The 23,414-nt window shown below is 46.9% G+C and overlaps 1 protein-coding gene across 4 annotated transcripts in view; it reads left to right on the top strand.

Annotated features, from left to right (window-relative positions):
• LOC135055744 (rho GTPase-activating protein 39-like) overlaps positions 1 to 23,414 on the top strand; it is a 152,292-nt gene that overhangs the window by 111,636 nt on the left and 17,242 nt on the right. For all 4 annotated transcript variants that reach the window (XM_063960155.1, XM_063960153.1, XM_063960154.1 and 1 more), the window contains one exon: positions 22,606 to 22,679. In XM_063960155.1, coding sequence (XP_063816225.1) covers positions 22,606 to 22,679 — 74 coding nt within the window. The remainder of the gene's footprint in view (positions 1 to 22,605; positions 22,680 to 23,414) is intronic.

Raw genomic sequence — 23,414 nt, 5'->3', positions numbered from 1 at the left:
CTTCAGAAAAGCAAGCGGGTCAAAGGCGCTTCCTTTCTGCATAGAGACAAGGGAAGAGGGAAAAAGCTGCACCAGTCAGCCAGTTCCCAGAATCAAAATTCTTCTACCGCTTCCTCTGAGTCCACCGCATGACGCGGGGGCTCCACAGGCGTAGCCAGGTACGGTGGGGGGCCGCCTCAAAAATTTCAGCGATCAGTGGGCTCGCTCACAGGTGGATCCCTGTTTCCTTCAAGTAGTATCTCAGGGGTACAAGCTGGAATTCGAGATGTCTTCCCCCCGCCGTTTCCTCAAATCTGCCTTGCCGACAACTCCCTCAGGCAGGGAGGCTGTGCTAGAGGCAATTCACAAGCTGTATTTCCAGCAGGTGATAGTCAAGGTACCCCTACTTCAACAAGGACGGGGTTACTATTCCACACTGTTTGGGGTACCGAAACCGCACGGTTCGGTGTGACCCATTTTATATTTAAAATCCTTCTACACATACATAAAAAATTCAAGTTCAAGATGGAATCGCTCAGGGCGGTTATTGCAAGCTGGACGAGGGGGATTACATGGTATCCCTGGACATCAAGGATGCTTACCTGAATGTCCCCATTTACCATCCTTACCAGGAGTACCTCAGATTTGTGGTACAGGATTGCCATTACCAAGTCCAGACACTGCCGTTTGGACTGTACACGGCACCGAGGGTGTTTACCAAGGTAATGGCCGAAATGATGATACTCCTTCGAAAAAAGGGAGTTTTAATTATCCCGTACTTGGACGATCTCCTTATAAAGGCGAGGTCCAAGGAGCAGTTGTTAGTCGGGGTAGCACTATCTCGGAAAGTGCTACAACAGCATGGTTGGATTCTAAACATTCCAAAGTCACAGCTGGTTCCTACGACACGTCTACTGTTCCTGGGGATGGTTCTGGACACAGACCAAAAAAAAGTGTTTCTCCCGGAGGAGAAAGCCAAGGAGCTGTCATCTCTAGTCAGAGACCTCCTGAAGCCGAAACAGGTATCGGTGCATCATTGCAAGCGAGTCCTGGGAAAAATGGTAGCTTCCTACGAAGCAATCCCATTCGGCAGGTTCCATGCAAGAACTTTTCAGTGGGACCTGTTGGACAAGTGGTCCGGATCGCATCTTCAGATGCATCGGCTGATAACCCTGTCTCCAAGGACCAGGGTATCGCTACTGTGGTGGCTGCAGAGTGCCCATCTTCAAGAGGGCCGCAGGTTCGGCATACAGGACTGGGTCCTGGTGACCACGGATGCCAGCCTTTGAGGCTGGGGGGCAGTCACACAGGGAAGAAACTTCCAGGGACTTTGGTCAAGTCAGGAGACTTCCCTACACATAAATATTCTGGAACTGAGGGCCATTTACAATGCCCTGAGTCAGGCAAGGCCTCTACTTCAAAACCAGCCGGTACTGATCCAATCAGACAACATCACGGCAGTCGCCCATGTAAACCGACAGGGCGGCACAAGAAGCAGGATGGCGATGGCAGAAGCCACAAGGATTTTCCGATGGGCGGAAAATCACGTGTTAGCACTGTCAGCAGTGTTCATTCCGGGAGTGGATAACTGGGAAGCAGACTTCCTCAGCAGACACGATCTACACCCGGGAGAGTGGGGACTTCATCCAGAATTCTTCCAACTGATGGTAAACCGTTGGGAAAGGCCACAGGTGGACATGATGGCGTCCCGCTTAAACAAAAAACTAGATAAATATTGCGCCAGGTCAAGAGACCCTCAGGCAATAGCTGTGGACACTCTAGTGACACCGTGGGTGTACCAGTCGGTTTATGTGTTCCCCCCTCTGCCTCTCATACCAAAGGTACTGAGAATAATAAGAAGGCGAGGAGTAAGAACGATACTCGTGGTTCCAGATTGGCCAAGAAGAGCTTGGTACCCAGAACTTCAAGAAATGATATTAGAGGACCCATGGCCTCTACCGCTCAGACAGGATCTGCTACAGCAGGGGCCCTGTCTGTTCCAAGACTTACCGCGCCTGCGTTTGACGGCATGGCGGTTGAACACCGGATCCTAAAGAAAAGGGCATTCCGGAGGAAGTCATTCCTACGCTGATAAAAGCCAGGAAAGAAGTAACCGCAAACCATTATCACCGTATTTGGCGAAAATATGTTGCGTGGTGTGAGGCCAGGAAGGCCCCAACGGAGGAATTTCAGCTTGGTCGATTTCTGCACTTCCTACAGTCAGGAGTGACTATGGGCCTAAAATTGGATTCCATTAAGGTCTAGATTTCGGCTCTGTCGATTTTCTTTCAGAAAGAACTATCTTCACTGCCTGAAGTTCAGACTTTTGTAAAGGGAGTGCTGCATATTCAGCCCCCTTTTGTGCCTCCAGTGGCACCTTGGGATCTCAACGTGGTGTTGAGTTTCTTAAAATCACATTGGTTTGAACCACTTAAAACCGTGGATCTAAAATATCTCACGTGGAAAGTGGTCATGTTATTGGCCTTGGCTTCGGCCAGGCGTGTGTCAGAATTGGCGGCTTTGTCATGTAAAAGCTCTTATCTGATTTTCCATATGGATAGGGCGGAATTAAGGACTCGTCCCCAGTTTCTCCCTAAGGTGGTATCAGCTTTTCACTTGAACCTACCTATTGTAGTGCCTGCGGCTACTAGGGACTTGGAAGATTCCTAGTTACTGGACGTAGTCAGGGCCTTAAAAATGTATATTTCCAGGACGGCTGGAGTCAGGAAAATTGACTAGCTTTTTATCCTGTAGGCACCCAACAAAATAGGTGCTCCTGCTTCTAAGCAGACTATTGCTCGCTGAATTTGTAGCACAATTCAGCTGGAGCATTCTGCGGCTGGATTGCCGCATTCTAAATCCGTAAAAGCCCATTCCACGAGGAAAGTGGGCTCATCTTGGGCGGCTGCCCGAGGGGTCTCGGCTTTACAACTTTGCCGAGCTGCAACTTGGTCAGGGGCAAACACGTTTGCAAAATTCTACAAATTTGATACCCTGGCTGAGGAGGACCTTGAGTTCTCTCATTCGGTGCTGCAGAGTCATCCGCACTCTCCCGCCCGTTTGGGAGCTTTGGTATAATCCCCATGGTCCTAACGGAGTTCCCAGCATCCACTAGGACGTCAGAGAAAATAAGATTTTACTCACCGGTAAATCTATTTCTCGTAGTCCGTAGTGGATGCTGGGCGCCCATCCCAAGTGCGGATTGTCTGCAATACTTGTATGTAGTTATTGCCTAACTAAGGGTTATTGTTGAGCCATCTGTTGAGAGGCTCAGTTATATTTCATACTGTTAACTGGGTATAGTATCACAAGTTATACGGTGTGATTGGTGTGGCTGGTATGAGTCTTACCCGGGATTCAAAATCCTTCCTTATTGTGTCAGCTCTTCCGGGCACAGTATCCTAACTGAGGCTTGGAGGAGGGTCATAGTGGGAGGAGCCAGTGCACACCAGGTAGTCTAAAAGCTTTCTTTTAGTTGTGCCCAGTCTCCTGCGGAGCCGCTGTTCCCCATGGTCCTTACGGAGTTCCCAGCATCCACTACGGACTACGAGAAATAGATTTACCGGTGAGTAAAATCTTATTTATTTTTTTTATTTCAACAATTTTTTCATATGAAGATCAGAATATAGCAATGAGTGTACGGGTCAGGAAGAGAACATATACAGTCCTTACTGACGGTGCATAAGATCTGCATAGTGTATTTCCGAGGCTGTGCCAATATACTCAGGGCTGCCAAGAGAAATCCTGGGCCCCGGTACAAAAACTTCATGGGCCCCCACCCACCCCCCTGGAGGGGGTGTGACCACAGCATGCTGGGGGCATAGCCACACCTCTTTGGGGGCATGTCTAGCACATGTGAAGCACTCACTCACAGGAGCATGGCATGCCTGCCAGCCAGGGCAGTAGAGAGTCTTGCTGGGCACAGGTACTTTTCAGTGGGGGTGGCCTAATCACAGGAGGCGTGGCCATGCACTCTTAGGAAAAAAATAAAGATTTTTTTAAGCACTTTCCTGGCCGCACTGCAGCCCAGCACATAGCAGTGTGTACTGGACTGAGAAGCAAAGCTGCAGCTGCTGCTTCCAGGTAAGGAGGGGTATAGGACCTGGGCCCCTCCATCAGACCTGGGCCCAGATAATTTGTACCCTCCCCCCCCCCCCCCCCCCCCCCCTCTCTCGACGCCACTGGATATACTGTAAGCAGTTACTGACAGTGCATAAGCTCAGATCTGCATAGTGTATTTCCCAGGCTGTGCAGATATACTATACTGTAAGTAGTTACTGACGGTGCATAAGCTCAGATCTGCATAGTGTATTTCCCAGGCTGTGCAGATATACTGTAAGCAGTTACTGACAGTGCATAAGCTCAGATCTGCATAGTGTATTTCCCAGGCTGTGCAGATATACTGTAAGCAGTTACTGACGGTGCATAAACTCAGATCTGCATAGTGTATTTCCCAGGCTGTGCAGATATACTGTTAGCAGTTACTGACGGTGCATAAACTCAGATCTGCATAGTGTATTTCCCAGGCTGTGCAGATATACTGTAAGCAGTTACTGACGGTGCATAAACTCAGATCTGCATAGTGTATTTCCCAGGCTGTGCAGATATACTGTAAGCAGTTACTGACGGTGCATAAGCTCAGATCTGCAGAGTGTCTTTCCCAGGCTGTGCAGATGTAGGGGTATATTCAATTAGGGTCGAATCCATTCCAACATGCATTTGTCGGAATGGATCCGACAACCCCTATTCAGTCTCATCTCAATTCGACTTTTAAAAAACCGAATTGAGATGAGGGACCCAGAGGGGGGGGGGGGGGGGGAGCCGCGGGCAGACGGAGAAGATCAGCGATACAGCAGCGCTGCAGGAGGATGTCACACACCCGCCCGACCTCGCGGCAGTGTCCATCCGGCTCCAGCAAGCGTGACCTCACTTGCTGGAGCCGAGTGGATGCTGCCGTGAGCGGCGCGGCTGTGAGACATCCTGCTGCAGCGCTGTGTGTAGCCCTGCTCTCCCCTAATTGAATATACCCCATACTGTAAGCAGTTACTGACGGTGCATAAGCTCAGATCTGCATAGTGTATTTCCCAGGATGTGCAGATATATACTGTAAGCAGTTACTAACAGTGCATAAGCTCAGATCTGCATAGTGTATTTCCCAGGCTGTGCAGGTATACTGTAAGCAGTTACTAACAGTGCATAAGCTCAGATCTGCATAGTGTATTTCCCAGGCTGTGCAGATATACTGTAAGCAGATACTGACAGTGCATAAACTCAGATCTGCATAGTGTATTTCCCAGGCTGTGCAGATATACTGTAAGCAGATACTGACAGTGCATAAACTCAGATCCGCATAGTGTATTTCCCAGGCTGTGCAGATATATATTGTAAGTAGTTACTGACTGTGCATAAGCTCAGATCTGCATAGTGTATTTCCCAGGCTGTGCAGATATACTGTAAGCAGTTACTGACGGTGCATAAGCTCAGACCTGCATAGTGTATTTCCCAGGCTGTGCAGATATACTGTAAGCAGTTACTGACGGTGCATAAGCTCAGATCTGCATAGTGTATTTCCCAGGCTGTGCAGATATACTGTAAGCAGTTACTGACTGTGCATAAGCTCAGATCTGCATAGTGTATTTCCCAGGCTGTGCAGATATACTGTAAGCAGTTACTGACTGTGTATAAGCTCAGATCTGCATAGTGTATTTCCCAGGCTGTGCAGATATACTGTAAGCAGTTACTGACAGTGCATAAGCTCAGATCTTCATAGTGTATTTCCCAGGCTGTGCAGATATACTGTAAGCAGTTACTGACAGTACATAAGCTCAGATATGCATAGTGTATTTCCCAGGCTTTACAGATATAGGGGTATATGCAATTGCGGTCGAATTCCCGAAATTGTCGAATTTCGGGATTTTTTCGCCAAAAAAAAAAAAATTCGACAATGCAATTCAGTACTTTCCGACAAAAAAACGGACTTTCAAAATTCGACTTTTTGAAATTCGACTTTTGACAAATTCGACTTTTTTGCAATGATACACATGCTGCAATTCGACCAAAGTCTATTCAATGGAAGTTTGGAAATTCGACAACAGTGCTTTTAGACAGTAAATTCGTCATTTTCAATCCGCCACACTTTGGATGGTGAAACTAATAAAAAAAAAATTAAAACATGTTTGTTTTTGTGTTTTTTTTTCTTGGTAATATCATATCTATTTATATTAGAAGGGATTAGGTACTTGGTTTGTCTTTTTTGGAGGCACAAGTATTATTTATATATTTTTAAAAATAATATATTTTTTTTTTTTTTGGGATGGAATGGTAAAATCCCTGAAAAAAATGGCGTGGGGTCCCCCCTCCAAAGCATAACCAGCCTCGGGCTCTTCGAGCTGGTCCTGGTTCTAAAAATGCGGGGGAAAATTTGACAGGGGATCCCCCGTATTTTTAAAACCAGCACCGGGCTCTGCGCCTGATGCTGGTGCAATAAATACGGGGGACAAAAAGAGTAGGGATCCCCCGTATTTTTCACACCAGCATCGGGCTCCACTAGCTGGACAGATAATGCCACAGCCGGGGGTCACTTTTATACAGCGCCCTGCGGCCGTGGCATTAAATATCCAACTAGTCACCCCTGGCCGGGGTACCCTGGGGGAGTGGGGACCCCTTCAATCAAGGGGTCCCCCCCCCAGCCACCCAAGGGCCAGGGGTGAAGCCCGAGGCTGTCCCCCCCATCCAATGGCTGCGGATGGGAGGCTGATAGCCTTGAGTAAAATGACAAGAATATAGTTTTTTCCAGTGGTACTACAAGTCCCAGCAAGCCTCCCCCGCAAGCTGGTACTTGGAGAACCACAAGTACCAGCATGCGGGAGAAAAACGGGCCCACTGGTACCTGTAGTACTACTGGGAAAAAAATACCCAAATAAAAACAGGAGACAGACACCGTGAAAGTAAAACTTTATTTCATACGTCGACACACACATACTTACCTATGTTCACACGCCGACATCGGTCCTCTTCTCCAAGTAGAATCCAGGGGCACCTGAAAATAAAAGATAAATATACTCACCTCAGCCATGGTCCAGAGATAAATCCACGTACTTGGCAAAATAAAAAACCGGACACCCGACCAACGGACTGAAAGGGGTCCCATGTTGACACATGGGACCCCTATCCCTGAATGCAGACAGACCTCTCAGTGACAGCTGTCACAGAAAGGTCTCTAAAGCCAATCAGGAAGCGCAAGTTGCGCTCACCTGATTGGCTGTGCGCTGTCTGAACTCAGACAGCGCATCGCACAGCGCCCTCCATTATATTCAATGGTGGGAACTTTGCGGCTAGCGGTGAGGTCACCCGCCGGTCAGCGGCTGACCGCGGGTAACCCCCGCAGACGGCAAAGTTCCCACCATTGCAAGTAATGGAGAGGCTTTGCGATGCGCTGTCTGACAGCTCAGACAGCGCACAGCCAATCAGGTGAGCGCCACGGAACTAGCGCTTCCTGATTGGCTGAAGGGACCTCAGTGACAGGAGTCACGTGGTGTCCCGGCATTCGGGGAAAGGGGTCTGATGTGTAAGCATGGGACCCCTTTCAGTCCGGCATGGTACGGGTGTTCGTTTTTTTTTGTTAACAAGTACGTGGATTATCTCCCGGACACTGGATTGAGGTGAGTATAATTTTTTTCACAGGTACCCCGGATCGTCGGAGACTGTGGCAGTCGGCGTGTCAACATAGGTAAGTATGTGTGTGTCGGCAGGTGTGTAATAAAGTTTTACTCTCAAGGTGTGTGTGTCCTGTTTTTATTTGGGTATTTTTTTTCCAGTACAGGTTGAGTATCCCATATCCAAATATTCCGAAATACGGAATATTCCGAAATATGGACTTTTTTGAGTGAGAGTGAAATACTAAAACCTTTGTTTTTTGATGGCTAAAAGTACACAAACTTTGTTTAATACACAAGTTATTAAAAATATTGTATTAAATGACCTTCAGGCTGTGTGTATAAGGTGTATATGAAACATAAATTAATTGTGTGGATGTACACACACTTTGTTCAATGCACAAAGTTATAAAAATTATTGGCTAAAATTGACTTCAGGCTGTGTGTATAAGGTGTATATGTAACATAAATGCATTATGTGCTTAGATTTAGGTCCCATCACCATGATATCTTATTATGGTATGCAATTATTCCAAAATACGGAAAAATCCCATATCCAAAATACCTCTGGTCCCAAGCATTTTGGATAAGGGATACTCAACCTGTAGTACTACAGGTACCAGCGGGCCCGTTTTTCTCCCGTATGCTGGTACTTGTGGTTCTCCAAGTACCAGCTTGCGGGGGAGGCTTGCTGGGACTTGTAGTACTACTGGAAAAAAACAATATTCTTGTCATTTTACTCAAGGCTATCAGCCTCCCATTCGCAGCCTTTGGATGGGGGGGACAGCCTCGGGCTTCACCCCTGGCCCTTGGGTGGCTGGGGGGGGGGGGGGACCCCTTGATTGAAGGGGTCCCCACTCCCCCAGGGTACCCCGGCCAGGGGTGACTAGTTGGATATTTAATGCCACGGCCGCAGGGCGCTGTATAAAAGTGACCCCTGGCTGTGGCATTATCTGTCCAGCTAGTGGAGCCCGATGCTGGTGTGAAAAATACGGGGGACCCCTACTCTTTTTGTCCCCCGTATTTTTTGCACCAGCATCAGGTGCAGAGCCCGGTGCTGGTTTTAAAAATACGGGGGATCCCCTGTCAATTTTTACCCCGCATTTTTAGAACCAGGACCAGCTCGAAGAGCCCGAGGCTGGTTATGCTTTGGAGGGGGGACCCCACGCCGTTTTTTTCTGGGTTTTTCCCGTTTTTTCCCGTTTTTTTAATTTGCGGCAAAATCCGGCAAATCGGCCGTTTTTCGCCCGCGGGACTGTCGAATCCGTTTTTCATTGAATATGGTGAATTCCGGCAGCCACCTGCCGGAATTCACCTGTCGAATTGTGTCGAATTAAAAAACGGCGATAATTTGCCGCGATTCGCTGTGAATTGCATATACCCCATAAGCACTCCAAGGACATGTTACTATAATGGTGATTTGGAAAAGGCAGAAATGTAAGGCTATTTTCTTCTTCAGCCACACCGGTGAAGTCTCTGGTCTCCTGTCTCCATCAATATGCCGGTATTGTGTTTGCTGTCTCATCTGGGTTTCTTTTGGTTTTTTTCTTTATTCTTTTTTTGTTATACAACCTTAAACTGGTTCCTAATTCTTCTCCTGGCCCTCCACTTCCTCTCCCATGTTTCCCATTGTAAGTGAAGAAAAAAGGGATGTGCCAAAATATCAACCATCGGGATCCCAATGGCCAGCATTTCAACACATTCCGGAGGTACAGTAAGTATGGGGGGTTGGAGTTAGGCTGCAGGAGGTAAAGGTTAGGGTTACGGGTAGGGAGAAATACTTACCGGGATGTGTAGGGATTCTGGCCGTCTGGATCCCGCATCCTGATTGTTGGGATCCCGACTGTTGGGATTTCGTACCCAACCACTTTAAAGTGTTATTTAAAAAAATCTAAGGATATGAAAACCGTACATATTTGAAACGTGATCATGTTTATTATTGTCACAGGTATGATTTACACTTCGAAAATCTGATTCATTATTGGTGTGATTAAAGATTGTCATGAGAGCTTTGTACATCAATACATTTCGTTACCACCAACATTCTGAGTTAAAAGTTTTCTGTCTTCATTGATCACTAAGTTGGCTGCAAGCTGGCCCATATCCCAGTCCTATCATTATTACATTGCTCCTTAGTAATTATCTAATACCTCTGGAATGCAGCAAGCCATTCTGTCCACTTGATATGCTGATCTGAGCGTTCACAGGAACTATTTCAGTTGCTGACACACCTACGTTCAGCTATGCACGATGAATTACAAAGGCCATTTCTCATTCTTCAGATGCCGCCATACATATTCTCTGATGCTGCTTATTTTGCCATGTCTAATCCACTTTGTATTTAGCATTTACAGTAGAAAATTGCTAGGCTTTCTTCAGGGAAAATACAGATACATAGTTTTTTTTTTTTTTTTTTTTTTTTGGGGGGGGGGGTTCACTCCCCCTATGTCTTGCAGTAGAAGGTACTGTAATTTAAGTTGTCCACTTATTGTCAGCAACCTGTCTTTTAGAATTCTTTATGTGCGTTTAAGCGGGCCGACTGCCTTCTCAGCCAGGCTGTGGAGGCAGGGCGCTACCCCAAATCAGCGATGCGATCGTAGTTGTATTGCGATTGCATCGCTGTCCACCATTAGCATGCTGGATGGCCTTGCCCTGTGCTGGGTGGCCCCTCAGCATGCGAGAGAAGGCCCTTTTGTGTAAATTATTTATAAGCAGTTATTTGTATAGTGCACAAATATTCCGCAGCGCTTTACAGAGAATATTTGTCCATTCATCAGTCTCTGCCCCAGTGGAGCTGACAATCTATGGGGGTAATTCCAAGTTGATCGCAGCAGGAATTTTTTTAGCAGTTGGGCAAAACCATGTGCACTGCAGGGGAGGCAGATATAACATGTGCAGAGAGAGTTAGATTTGGGTGGGTTATTTTGTTTCTGTGCAGGGTAAATACTGGCTGCTTTATTTTTACACTGCAATTTAGATTGCAGATTGAACACACCCCACCCAAATCTAACTCTCTCTGCACATGTTAAATCTGCCCCCCCTGCAGTGCACATGGTTTTGCCCAACTGCTAACCAAATTCCTGCTGCGATCAACTTGGAATTACCCCCTATATTCCCTACCACATGTACCCACACATACTAGGGTAATTTTCTATTACGTCCTTGAGGATGTTGGGGACACCAAAAGAACCATGGGATATAGACGGATCCGCAGGAGACATAAGCACTTTAAGACTTTCAAAGGGGGCGTGACCTGGCTTCTCCCTCTATATCCCTCCCCAGACTCAGTTTAGAAAATGTGCCCTGCGAGATGGAGGCACTCGGGGGAGCTCTGAGAGTTTCTCTGAAAAGACTTAATGTTAGGTTTTTTATTTTGGGGAGATCTGCTGGCTACAGCCTCCCTGCTTCGTGGGAAAGAGGGGAGAGCAGTCTAGACCCACTTCTAATGAGTTTCAGGGCTCTGCTGCTGCTGACAGGATGCCTTCAGCTCCTGAGGGGAGATGAACGCCGGGCTCTCCTGGATGCTCTCTCCCACAGCTTGCCGTCCCCCCTCTTCAAGCCAGAAGTCAGAAGACAGGTGAGTATGTGAGGAAAATACATCTTCTCTTCAACAAAGACGGCATATAGAGGTACTGCGCAGCATGATTTGCTCAGTGCGCGCCAGGCTCCCGGACTGTACACACCGCTGGGTGCAGGGCGCTGGGGGGGGCGCCCTGGGGAGCTAAAAATACCTCATAAATAAGGCTGGTATATCTGTACAGTGCCCTGGCACTGCCCGCAAACCCCCGCCAGGATAAACATCTAAAAATAAGCGGGAAGAAGCGCGCCATGTTGGGGGCGGGGCTTCTTCCTCCAGGCTCACTCGGCGTCATTTCCTCCTCCAAGCAGCAGTGCTGGTCCTTCCTCACAGCAGACAAGTACCAGGGGCTATAAAAACGAGGGGGGGCAGATTATTTCTATACAGATATATAGCGCTGCAGCTCTGTGACACTTGAGGGTGTTTTCAGACCTGCACTTTGGCACTGGGGTGTGAGCTGGCTCCTTTCCTTTTGTTCCCTCACAGGCTTTTCTTTGGGTGCTGTTAGGGAGACAACATGTCTGAGGCAGAATTTTCCTCTCAAGGGGATAATTTATTGGGGACACCAAATGTTTTGGGGGTCCTGTCGGCACCGCCGACTGCTGATTGTTTAACTGCTTTAAATGCTAATGTTACACTGTTCATTCAAAAGTTTACTGAATCTGACTCTCAACTGCAGATTTGGAAGAAATCAGTAGATGACGCTTTTTTTCAAGGGTCACTGAAACGTAGTGTTGACCAATTAGATGACACAGATACCGACACGGACTCTGATACCGGTGCCGATTATGCTGATTCTAGGTTAGATCCTAAATTGGCTAAGAGTATTCAATATATGATTGTGGCTGTCAAAGACATATTACGTATTGACGAGGACCCCTTTACACCAGAAACGAGGGTCCTTATTTACAAAGAAAAGAGACGCTCTTTTTGATGGTTTTGAACTAAATGACCTTTTTGATGGCATTTGGAATACACCTGATAAGAAATTTCTCATTCCTAATAGGATCAAGGTGGCATACCCCTTTCCCGCAGCGGATAGGGATAAGTGGGAAGTACCACCCACAGTAGACAAAGCCCTAGCACGCTTGTCTAAACAGGTAGCGCTCCCTGCGGCTCATTCGACGACTCTTAAGGAGCCGGCTGATCGTAAGCAGGAGGCTACTTTAAAAGCTATTTTTACTACCACGGGGACGCAGCTTAGACCGCTTATTGCGTCAGTGTGGGTTAGTAGCGCCATTGAAAAATGGGCTGAAAGTTTATCTGCTGATTTAGATACTCTGGATAGGGATAGCATCCTAGTGACGCTTGGTTATATCAGGGACGCGGCTGCGTACTTGAAAGAGGCTGCAAGAGATGCTGGCCTCCTGGGGGCTAAGGCTAATGCTATGTCAATTGCGGCTAGGCGTGCGCTATGGACTCATCAATGGAATGCTGACGCTGATTCCAAGAAAAATATTGAGTCCCTTCCCTTTAAGGATGGGTAACTGTTTGGTGACGGCCTTACTGATTTAGTATCAGCGGCCACAGCGGGTAAATCTACTTATTTACCTAATGCTCCTGCGCAACAGAAGAAACCGCACTATCAAATGCAGTCCTTTCAGCCCAATAAATATAGAAAAGGCCGAGGTAACTTCTTCCTCGCTACCAGAGGTAGAGGAAGGGGCAAGAGAACTCCCGCCTCCTCGAGTTTACAAGAGCAAAAGTTCTCCCCGGCTTCCGCCAAATCCACCGCATGACGCCGGGTCTCCCTTACAGGAGACCGCATCGGTGGGGGCACGTCTAAGGCTTTTCAGTCAGGTTTGGGTGCGCTCGGACCTGGACCCTTGGGTGTTACAAATTGTGACCCAAGGGTACAAACTGGAATTCCAAGACGTTCCCCCTTGCCGTTATTTTCAAATCACCCTTACCAGTTTCGCTTCTAGACAGAGTTCTAGTCTGTGGAGCAATACAAAAATTATGTCAAAATCAGGTTGTGATCCCGGTCCCCCGGGCGCAACAAGGGGAAGGGTTTTATTCAAGCCTATTTGTAGTGCCGAAGCCGGATGGCTTGGTACGACCAATCCTCAACCTAAAATCTCTTGATTTTTTCCTGAAGAAATTCAAATTCAAGATGGAGTCTCTCCGATCGGTGATCTCCAGCCTGGAGGAGGGGGAATTCATGGTGTCTTTGGATGCCTACCTTCATGTTCCCATTTATCCCCCTCATCAGAGTTATCTCCGGTTTGCAATCCAGGATACTCATTACCAATTTCAGACGTTGCCGTTTGGCCTGGCCACGGCTCCGAGGATTTTCACAAAAGTCATGGTAGAAATGATGGTTCTCTTCAGAAAAAGAGGAGTTACAATTATCCCGTACTTGGACGATCTCCAGATAAAGGCGAGGTCCAAGAAAAAACTGGTACAGGACATTGCACTGTCTCTGTCGCTTCTACAACAGCACGGCTGGCTCTTGAACCTGCCGAAATCACACTTAATTCCAACAACCCGGTTGGCATTTTTGGGTATGATTCTGGACACGATCCAGCTGAGAGTGTTCCTCCCTCCGGAGAAAGCACTGGAAATTCAGAGTTTGGTAAAACTCATTCTGAAACCACCAACTGTCTCCATTCATCAATGCATTCGATTGCTGGGGAAGATGGGTGGCGGCATACAAGGCTCTCCAATTCGGGAGGTTCCATGCCAGAGTGTTTCAGTGAGACCTGTTGGACAAATGGTCCGGATCCCACCTTCATATGCACCGGATAGTTCTATCCCCCAACACCAGAATCTCACTCCTGTGGTGGCTACACAGCTCTCACCTCTTAGAAGGACGCAGATTTGGGATCCAAGAATGGATCCTAGTGACCACGGATGCAAGTCTCCGGGGTTGGGGAGCAGTCACACAGGTGACCTTCCAAGGAAGATGGTCAAGTCAGGAAACTCTTCTTCACATAAACATGCTGGAGTTGAGGGCCATTTACAACGGCCTTCTACAAGCGGAGCATCTTCTTCGAAACCGACCTGTCCTGATCCAATCGGACAATGTGACAGCATTAGCGTACATAAACCGCCAAGGCGGCACAAAGAGCAGAACAGCAATGTCAGAAGCCACAAAGATTCTTTGCTGGGCAGAGACTAGGGTAAGCGCTCTGTCGGCAATTTCTTTTTCATCCACTAGGGGTCACTGGAGTACTCTTGGGATATGGACGGCTTAGCAGAACAAAGGCACTGAATATTTAAATTTAGAACTCTCCACCCCTCCATATCCCAGAGTACCTCAGTGTACGACCTCAGTGTTTTTTCGGTGCTCACAGCACTAACATCGGCTTGTGGGAGTTCCCACACTTTGTGGAAGATTTTATTAATTTTTACTTTTTCATTTTTACACATCCCTTCCCAGTTTCTGAAAAACATGGGTCCGGGATGGTGCCGCTGCAAGGCAGCGCATGGCGTGTCGGTCCTCACAAAGAGCACCCTCACAGCCACAGGCAGCCCACTGTCTCCTGCAAGCTGGACGGAGCTTACAGATAGAAGCCCCGTCGCAGCCATGACCTGAAGAGCTGGACGGAGCTTACACATAGAAGCCCGTCGCAGCCATGACTGGAGAGCTGGACGGAGCTTACACATAGAAGCCCGTCGCAGCCATGATCGGAGATACAGAGCGTAAGGTAGGCTGGGGAACGGGGCGGTCAGCGTAGGCTGCCGCCCCGCTATGTGGGTCAGTATTGTAATGCCGCTCCCGCCGCTCATACATCCGCCCGCCACAGCGTCCCAGCCGCTACGTCTGGCAGCCCAGCCGCTCCATACAGCGTCCGGCCGCCCATCCCAGCCGCTACGTCCGGCCGCCCAGCACACCCGCAGACACTCCATCAGTTGCCAGCGCTAAGAGGGTGACAACCGGGCCGCCGCTCCGTCCGGCTGCCTAGCAACGTCCACCCGCAGACGCTCCGTCAGTCACCAGCGCTAAGAAGCGGAGCGCTCCTGGTGACCTCCGCTGCTCGGCAAGAAAGCCTCCCTGCAAGTCTTCCTGGGCTTCCCGCTGAGACACAGCGTTACAGGGAGCACGGGGGGAAGGGGGGCGGTGGAATCTGGCGGATTACAGCGGCAAGGTTATGTAAAATACTTATATAAACAGCAGCCACAGTTTATGTATATATATATGTGACATGTATTCACTAGATAATAGGCTATTGAGCCTATATTAATGATAGTGAGGCATGTATTGTAACACTGGAGGCATGCATTGTAACATGCCCTGTGATTATCACTGTATAATAGGCTATTGAGCCTATATTAATGTCTTTTATTATCACTGTATAATAGGCTATTGAGCCTATATTAATGTCTGTGGTTATCACTGTATAATAGGCTATTGAGCCTATATTAATGTCTGTGGTTATCACTGTATAATAGGCTATTGAGCCTATATATTATTCACACTAGAGCATGTGTTGTACCCTGCCTGTGATTATCATTGTATAATAGGCTATATTAACACTGAAGCAATTGTAACTTGTTCTGTGATTATCAGGGTCAGCATGGCAAAGGGGCCATTTTAACCATGCTTCCTGTTGTTTTACAGTTTGTAATTCCGGAACATTCCTGCCATACATCTCTACGCCACCAGAGGCGCAGGGGTGTTAGTGGGAATTTTGGTTCGGGTTTCACATAGGCTGCCCATGTGAACTGCATTTCAGCCATAAATAAATATATATTACACACCTTCAGATAATAACTTTACTAAGTCGTGCAGGTTTCTGTCCGTTGCCTATTGTGTTGTCTGTCTACATAGGGAGTAAGGCTCCAGCGCAGACTAAAAATACTTTTAAACTAGACATAAATCTACCACATGTTCACTATGTTTGTAGGTTTTCAGAATCCCAGATCCTATGTTAAACATTGGCAATTCAAATTAACTCCGCTCGACAGGAGCGGTAAGATCGACGGAAGTTATTCCGCAAGCTCTAACAAAGGAGTCTCAGTCCTTCCAAAGGTACAATTTCCCTTTGGGTACCAAGGTGTTAATTTAACTGGTCTTATAATTTAATGCAGTCTGACAATTCTATGTCAGACCTCACAGGGCACATTAAACCAGCAGTCAGATAGTGCGGGGTTTGGGCAACCATACATTGCTAATGACCAGTGAGTCAATGTCTCAAATTTACAGAGACTAAGGAGACTCTAACATCTAATCCGGCGAATTTAATAAACGACAGATTTTCAATGAGTTTCTTATTTAGAATATCTGACTAAGATTTAAGTCTATTTACCCGTTTCCACATCTAAATGGGAGAATCCGCCATTGGTGAATTCGTCTGTGTCAAACATTATAAACACCCAAGATACATTTGGGTCACTAGGCGCTCTATGTATGGAAACAATGACGATCACGTTTCACTTAACGTTAATAAAAAGCTGCAGAGTATCTCTGTAAAGCTTCTGCTGACGGCTGTTACCTCGATTCTCGCTTTTTAGCGTCGCTAGTTTCAGCACGACAAGGCCAGAAGTTGTTTGGTAAAGTCTAACATTGCCTCCTCCGGTATCAAAACGGAAATACTTTGGTCCGGCGTTTAAAGTCTTTAGAATCCAGTCTTTTCAAGGCTGTGGTACAAAAACAGTCAAGACTTGTAACGCCAGGGCGCTAAAGTCAACAAGCCAGTGGCTTGACGGCCTCTTAGGCCATCTCGAATTTCCAATTGTGGAAGCGCGCCTTTACACATTTGCCGGGTTTCCAGGCATCCACTCATGGATGTATCCGCTATTTAAAGGTTAAAAGACTGCCTCTGTCGGACGAAATTAGGAGTTTTGGCAGGTTGCCATTCAGTCTCTGCTGTTTTCAGCTGTTTTTATTTCCAGGCCTGGTACACCACCAGAGTCAGGGTTACTTATTCCCCTCTGTTTGGGGTACCGAAGCCGGAGGGCTCCGTCGCAGTATCAATCTGCAGGTCACTTACTACAGTTTGACAATGGATTTCTGCGGTTAGTATTTGCATATTTGGAGCCACAAGATTGCATGATTGCGCTTGATCTTCAGAATGCGTATTTACCCATTCCGGTTTGGTCACCGCATCACAGGTTCTTGCGTTTTGCAATACGCCACAACCATTACCCGTTTCAGGTTCTACCGGTTGGCCTCATGTCAGCGCCTCGGGTATTCACCAAAGTGATGTTGGTGATGATAGCTCATCTCAGAGCCCTGGCAGTGACAATCGTTCCATACTTAGACGATCTGCTCATATGAACTCTGTCTCAACAGAGGTTCCTCTTACTTGCGCTACTAACGTACACCACGGTTGCAGTGCAAGTTCAAAAACAATCGCATCTAATTCCGTCTGAACGACTTCAATTCCTAGGCATGATTTTACATACGGTCAATCAAAGAGATTTACCTACTACACCAGAAAGAACAGACCATCTAGTACAATTAGTGCAAAAGCCACGCACACTATCGATACATTGGTGTATTCGCCTATTAGCAACAATGATGTGTTTTCAAGGCGCTTTAGTTCGCCGGGTTTCACTCGCGTTTCCCACAGGGGGCGAGGGTGTCTATACTCTGGGCGAGAGTCTCAGAGGTTGAGGAGTTGTAGTTAAAAAGGTCAGCGACAGGGGTTCTAAAACGGATCACGACAGATTGCTGTCTATAAATGTCCTGGAACTCCGTGCAATTTACAATGCACTACATGCTTCGCTTTCAGTCTGTCCAAGTGCAGTCAGACAACGCAACGGGAGTTGCATACACAACAACCAGGGAGGACCGAGAGGCCGCATCGCAATGCGGGAGGTAGCTCGAATCCTCAAGTGCCCAGAACACCATAAGGTGATGTTGTCGACGGGGTTCATTCCGGGAGTGGACATCTGTTAGACAGAATGATCTCACCCGTCGGGATTTTCATCCAGAAAACTGGGCATTAAATCCAGAGGTGTTTCACATGTGGATACACAGGTGGGGTTACCCTCAGGTATACATGATGGCATCTTGCCACAATTACAAACGCTCAGTATGTGTACAGAACGACAGATCACAAGGGCAGTGGCGGTGGAGGCTCTCACATTCGCGTGGTCGTACAGCCTCGTGTATCTGGCTCCACCGTTTTCCGCGCCTCTCTCCGTTGCTAAAACGGATCATAAGACAGTTCGTCACAGTCATACTAGTGATATCTCATGGGTTTCGGAGAGCTTGCTTCTCTAATCATACTCGCACACGATCTTTGCCCGCTCATAATACGTCCAACCTGTTACAACAGGGACCGTTCTTTTACCCCTATTTACCTATGTACCGCCGCTGCGGTTGACGGGGTGGTGGTTCAGACCGCCCTCTTAAGAAAAGAGATAGGGCATTACAGTATCGGTTATACCAACCATGTTACGAGCTAGGAAGCCGCTTACGGCAGCTCATTATTACAAAATTTGGTGTGCCTATATATGTGGGTGTGAAGCTCGGAAGTTTCCGACTTCATCTTTCAAGTTACCCGTATTCTGTTATTTTACACACAGGGTGGAATGGAAAACTGCGTTTATCTGCACTAAGGGTGCAGGTATCTGTGTGGTCAATTTATTTTCAAAGACGTTTGACTCTATTGCGTCGGTACACACTTTTCTACAAGGTGTCATCAAAGTGCAGCCTCCATTTATCCCACCTACAGCGCCATGCGACTTGAAGCTGGGTTCAGATTTCTTACAGTTTTCATATTTTGAACCCTTACAACAAATGGGGATTAAGTTTCTCACTTGGAAAACGTTTTTCTTCTAGCCTTAGCTTCGGCAAGGGTTTTGTTTTCACATTTGGGTGCCTTGTATTCCAAGCCACCGTATTTGGGTTTTCTCATGACAAAGCAGAACTTCGGACGAATTCCGATTTCTTATTTTTCACATCAATAAACCAATAGTGGTTCCTGTGTTGACAGCACATTCTAGAATTCTGAATGTGGTACACGCATTACGCGTCTATATGTCCCGAACGTCTACAGTTCGTAATACGGATACGTTGTTTGTTCTCTATGATGCTGCCAACTGGGGTTAGCCAGTTTCTCAGCAGACATTATCCAGTTGGATAAAAATGACTACAAGTCAGGCTTACTTTAAGGCTAAGTTACAGTCGCCTACGTCAGTAATAGCTCATCCCACAGGTTCTGTGGGAATGTCATGATCAGCTGGTCGTGAAGCGTCTACGACGCGGCTACATAGTCTTCAGTGCACACGTTTGTGCGCGGTTACACGTTATGAAACGGTTGCGGCATCAGCATCTAGCTTTGGCCGCCTACTGTTACAGGTGTCAAACAGCTCTCCCGCCCACGAGGGAAGCTTTGGTACGTCCCAAGAGTACTCCAGTGACCCCTAGTGGATGAAAAAGAAAATAGGATTTTGGTACTTACCAGGTAAATCCTTTTCTTTGAATCCATAGGGGGCACTGGACGCCCACCCAGAGCAGTTTACCTGGGTTGTATTAAGCTCAGAGGAGCTTATGGTAACACATTTTCACCGATTGGTTCAAATTATAAATGTCTATCGGTTATGGTGTCAACTGTTTAGTTGACAGTAACGTTATGTGTCAACTTTGTGGTTGTCCGTTATGTTATAGGAATTCTCCATTGTCAACCTCTCTATATAGTTCCTGTTCGCTCAGTAAAAAACACTGAGGTCGTACACTGAGGTACTCTGGGATATGGAGGGGTGGAGAGTTCTAAATTTAAATATTCAGTGCCTTTGTTCTGCTAAGCCGTCCATATCCCAAGAGTACTCCAGTGCCCCCTATGGATTCAAAGAAAAGGATTTACCTGGTAAGTACCAAAATCCTATTTTTCCTTCCGGGAGTGGACAACTGGGAAGCAGACTTCCTCAGCAGACACGATCTACATCCAGGAGAGTGGAGCCTCCATCAAGAGGTCTTCTCCCTACTAATGAATCTATGGGGGGTTCCCCACATAGACATGATGGCGTCCCGCCACAACAAAAAACTTCTAAAGTATTGTTCCCGGTCCAGGGACCCTCAGGCGGCGGCAGTGGATGCACTGACGTCACCTTGGGTGTATCCGTCGGTGTACATTTTTCCCTCCGCTTCCTCTCATTCCAAAGGTTCTGAGAATCCTAAGAAAATCACAGATTCCAGCGCTCCTTGTAGTTCCAGACTGGCCAAGGAGAATTTGGTACCAGGATCTTCAGGAGTTGTTAGTCGAAGATCCATGGCCTCTTCCTCTTCGCGAGGATCTGCTGTGACAGGGGCCGTTCGTCTATCAAGACTTACAGCGGCTACGTTTGACGGCATGGTGGTTGAACGCCAGATTTTAGCCCGTAAGGGTATTCCCGATGAAGTCATCCCCACTCTTATCCTTGCTAGGAAGGGTGTGACGTCGAAACACTATCACCGTATTTGGAGGAAATATATTTCCTGGTGCGAGTCCAAGAAAGCTCCAGTAAATCCTTATCTATAAGTCCGTAGAGGATGTTGGGCACCCGTCCCAGTGCATACTGTATCTGCAGTTTAGTTCTGGTTACACACAGGTTGTGTTATGGTTTCTTCAGCTTGTTGCTGAATTTTGTTCATGTCCGTTGGCATGTGTTCAGTTGAATGCCATGTTATTTGGCATGTTTATGGTGTGAGCTGGTATGATGCTCACCTTGTTGTTAATTCCTTTCCTCAAAATGTCCATCTCTCCGGGCACAGTTCCAAACTGAGTCTGGGGAGGGATATAGAGAGAGGAGCCAGGTCACGCCCCCTTTGAAAGTTTTAAAGTGCCCATGTCTCCTACGGATCCATCTATATCCCATGGTTCTTTTGGTGTCCCCAACATCCTCTACGGACTTATAGAAAAGGATTTACCGGTAGGTAATAAAATCCTGTTTTTTGCCAGGAGCTAATTATCCTACCAATATATTTTTGGAGTGTGGGAGAAAACCCACACAAGCACGGGAAGAAAACACAAACCTTACACAGATCGGGACGTAGTAGGAATTGAACCCAAAACCTCAATGATGTGAGGCAGTATTGCTAACCATTACAATTGATGGCCACACATAAAAATTCAAATGGATTATATTTCATCCAATAAAGGACAAGTACTGTGTATCAAATAACCCCGTACCTCAGAGATCATTCACTTTAGACCAGAACTCAATAGAAGCCTAGCCTTTCTTTGCAGGTGCGATGTTATATTGCCTCCACTGACTGAGCCTACTGATTGCTGAAAAACCAAAGTAGGGATTCACTTCATATAGCACTAGATGATAGGATAAATAAGTGTACATCACCATATTTTCCCGTAGTCTGATGGATTGCTTAATGTTTGATCCTCACACGTAATACAGCTCCCCAAAAGACATCTCAAAAAAGGTGCATATAGTTTAGCACAATTGAATACATATAAAAAGCTGAATACAATAAAAATCACAAATACAGATAGTGGTTATCCCCCAGTGGCTGAAAAGGTAACAATTACCGGCTTAAAATGAGAACCGACAACGGACAGTTCTTGAGCGCTTCAGTGAGATTATGGGGTCTATTTACTAAGCCTTGGATGGAGATAAAGTACCAGCCAACCAGCTCCTAACTACCATGTCACAGGCTGGGTTTGAAAAATGACAGGAGCTGATTGGCTGGTACTTTATCTCCGTGCACTTTATCTACATCCAAGGCTTAGTAAATAGACCACTTAGAATCTCAATAATGGTCCCAGGGCCCTCACTGGGTTTTGCTCCGGTTCCCAACAGCCGGCTCCTTTCTCCTTATCGGCACTGGTCCCCACATCTCAAAACCAACGTGTTTCGACCCTGGTCTTGTTCAAGGTTCCAGAGTGCAGATGTCCTTCTCGTGCCTCTGCACCTTTTTTGAGATGTCTTTTGGGGAGCTGTATTACGTGTGAGGATCACACATTCAGCAGTCCATCAGACTACGGAAAAATATGGGGATGTACACCTTCTTTATCCTATCATCTAGCACTATATGAAGTGATTCCCTGCTTTTGTTTTTCTATATTTGGTTGTTGAAGGGGGTGTCGTACGGTATGCCGGCGCTCGGGCTCCCGGCGCCCAGCATACCGGCGTCGGGAGCCCGACCGCCGGCATACCGACAGCGTGGCGAGCGCAAAGGAGCCCCTTGCGGGCTCGCTGCGCTCGCCACGCTGCGGGCACGGTGGCACGCTACGCGCACCACACTATTTTATTCTCCCTCCAGGGGGGTCGTGGAGAATAGTTGTCGGTATGCCGGGTGTCGGGATTCCGGCGCCGGTATACTGTGCGCCGGGATCCCGACATTCGGCATACAGAAGACCACCCGTTGAAGGGATGTGGAAAACGTTCTTGGGGCCACTAATGTTTAGCTGTTTGTGTGTGCACTGATCACTTTTCAAACCACATCCATGTTTCTGTACATTTCCTACTGAATGCTGTCTGACCACTGCGCACTTTACATTCTAGGTCTTCCAATCAGCACCTATGCTAAATACTGCTACCGCAAGCTGCAGAAAGTGGCAATTACTGGAGGAAAGAAGGTAAGAGAATGTGGAAATCATGTAATTTAACAAATACCTAAATATGTAAAATATATTGGTTTTGTAATCTTCACCTTCAACCTAAACTAGAATTGTTTTTAATGTTGACAGTGTTGTATATACTGCACACAAAGGAATTGCACTGAATCTTTTTCTTGTATAAAATCTGGAGACTGAAACAAGTAAAAAGTAGTGCACTGTGTGTCTGTAGCACGTGTTTGCTGATGTGGTGACTTGGCATTTAGGTTGGCCATATGAAAGTATTAGCATTTAGTGAGCAGTGCAAACATAATAAGTAAAGCTATTGTGACCTTTACTACCTACTTAACAGCTTTTGATGTGCTGGATAAAGCGATTATTTCTGTTGAAAAATGACCATCTTCATTGGATAGACCTGGACGTATTATGTTACAGTAACAGTGTATAGGACTTATCTCTGCAACAGGGCTTCTTGTAGCTATAACAGATAAGATGTACATCTTTATGTCATTGGACTATAAAGTGAATTATGATACATGTATTAGTTAGAGCACCATTCAAAGTGCATTCATATTCGAACGTGTTCAAAGAAATGAGCCCAAACACAAAGTGGTTAATCCAGAAAAATTTCACTAAAGCTGGGTACACACTATATATGTGATTTTTGTCCCACTATGACTATATCTGTCTCATGTCACTATCCACCAACCCGGACACTTAATGGTCTGGGCGCTGTCAAGTCTTCTCCACGGTGTG

This window comes from Pseudophryne corroboree, chromosome 3, assembly GCF_028390025.1.
Source record: "Pseudophryne corroboree isolate aPseCor3 chromosome 3, aPseCor3.hap2, whole genome shotgun sequence".
Classification (NCBI taxonomy): domain Eukaryota; kingdom Metazoa; phylum Chordata; class Amphibia; order Anura; family Myobatrachidae; genus Pseudophryne; species Pseudophryne corroboree.
This window is presented reverse-complemented; position numbering and strand designations above follow the sequence as displayed.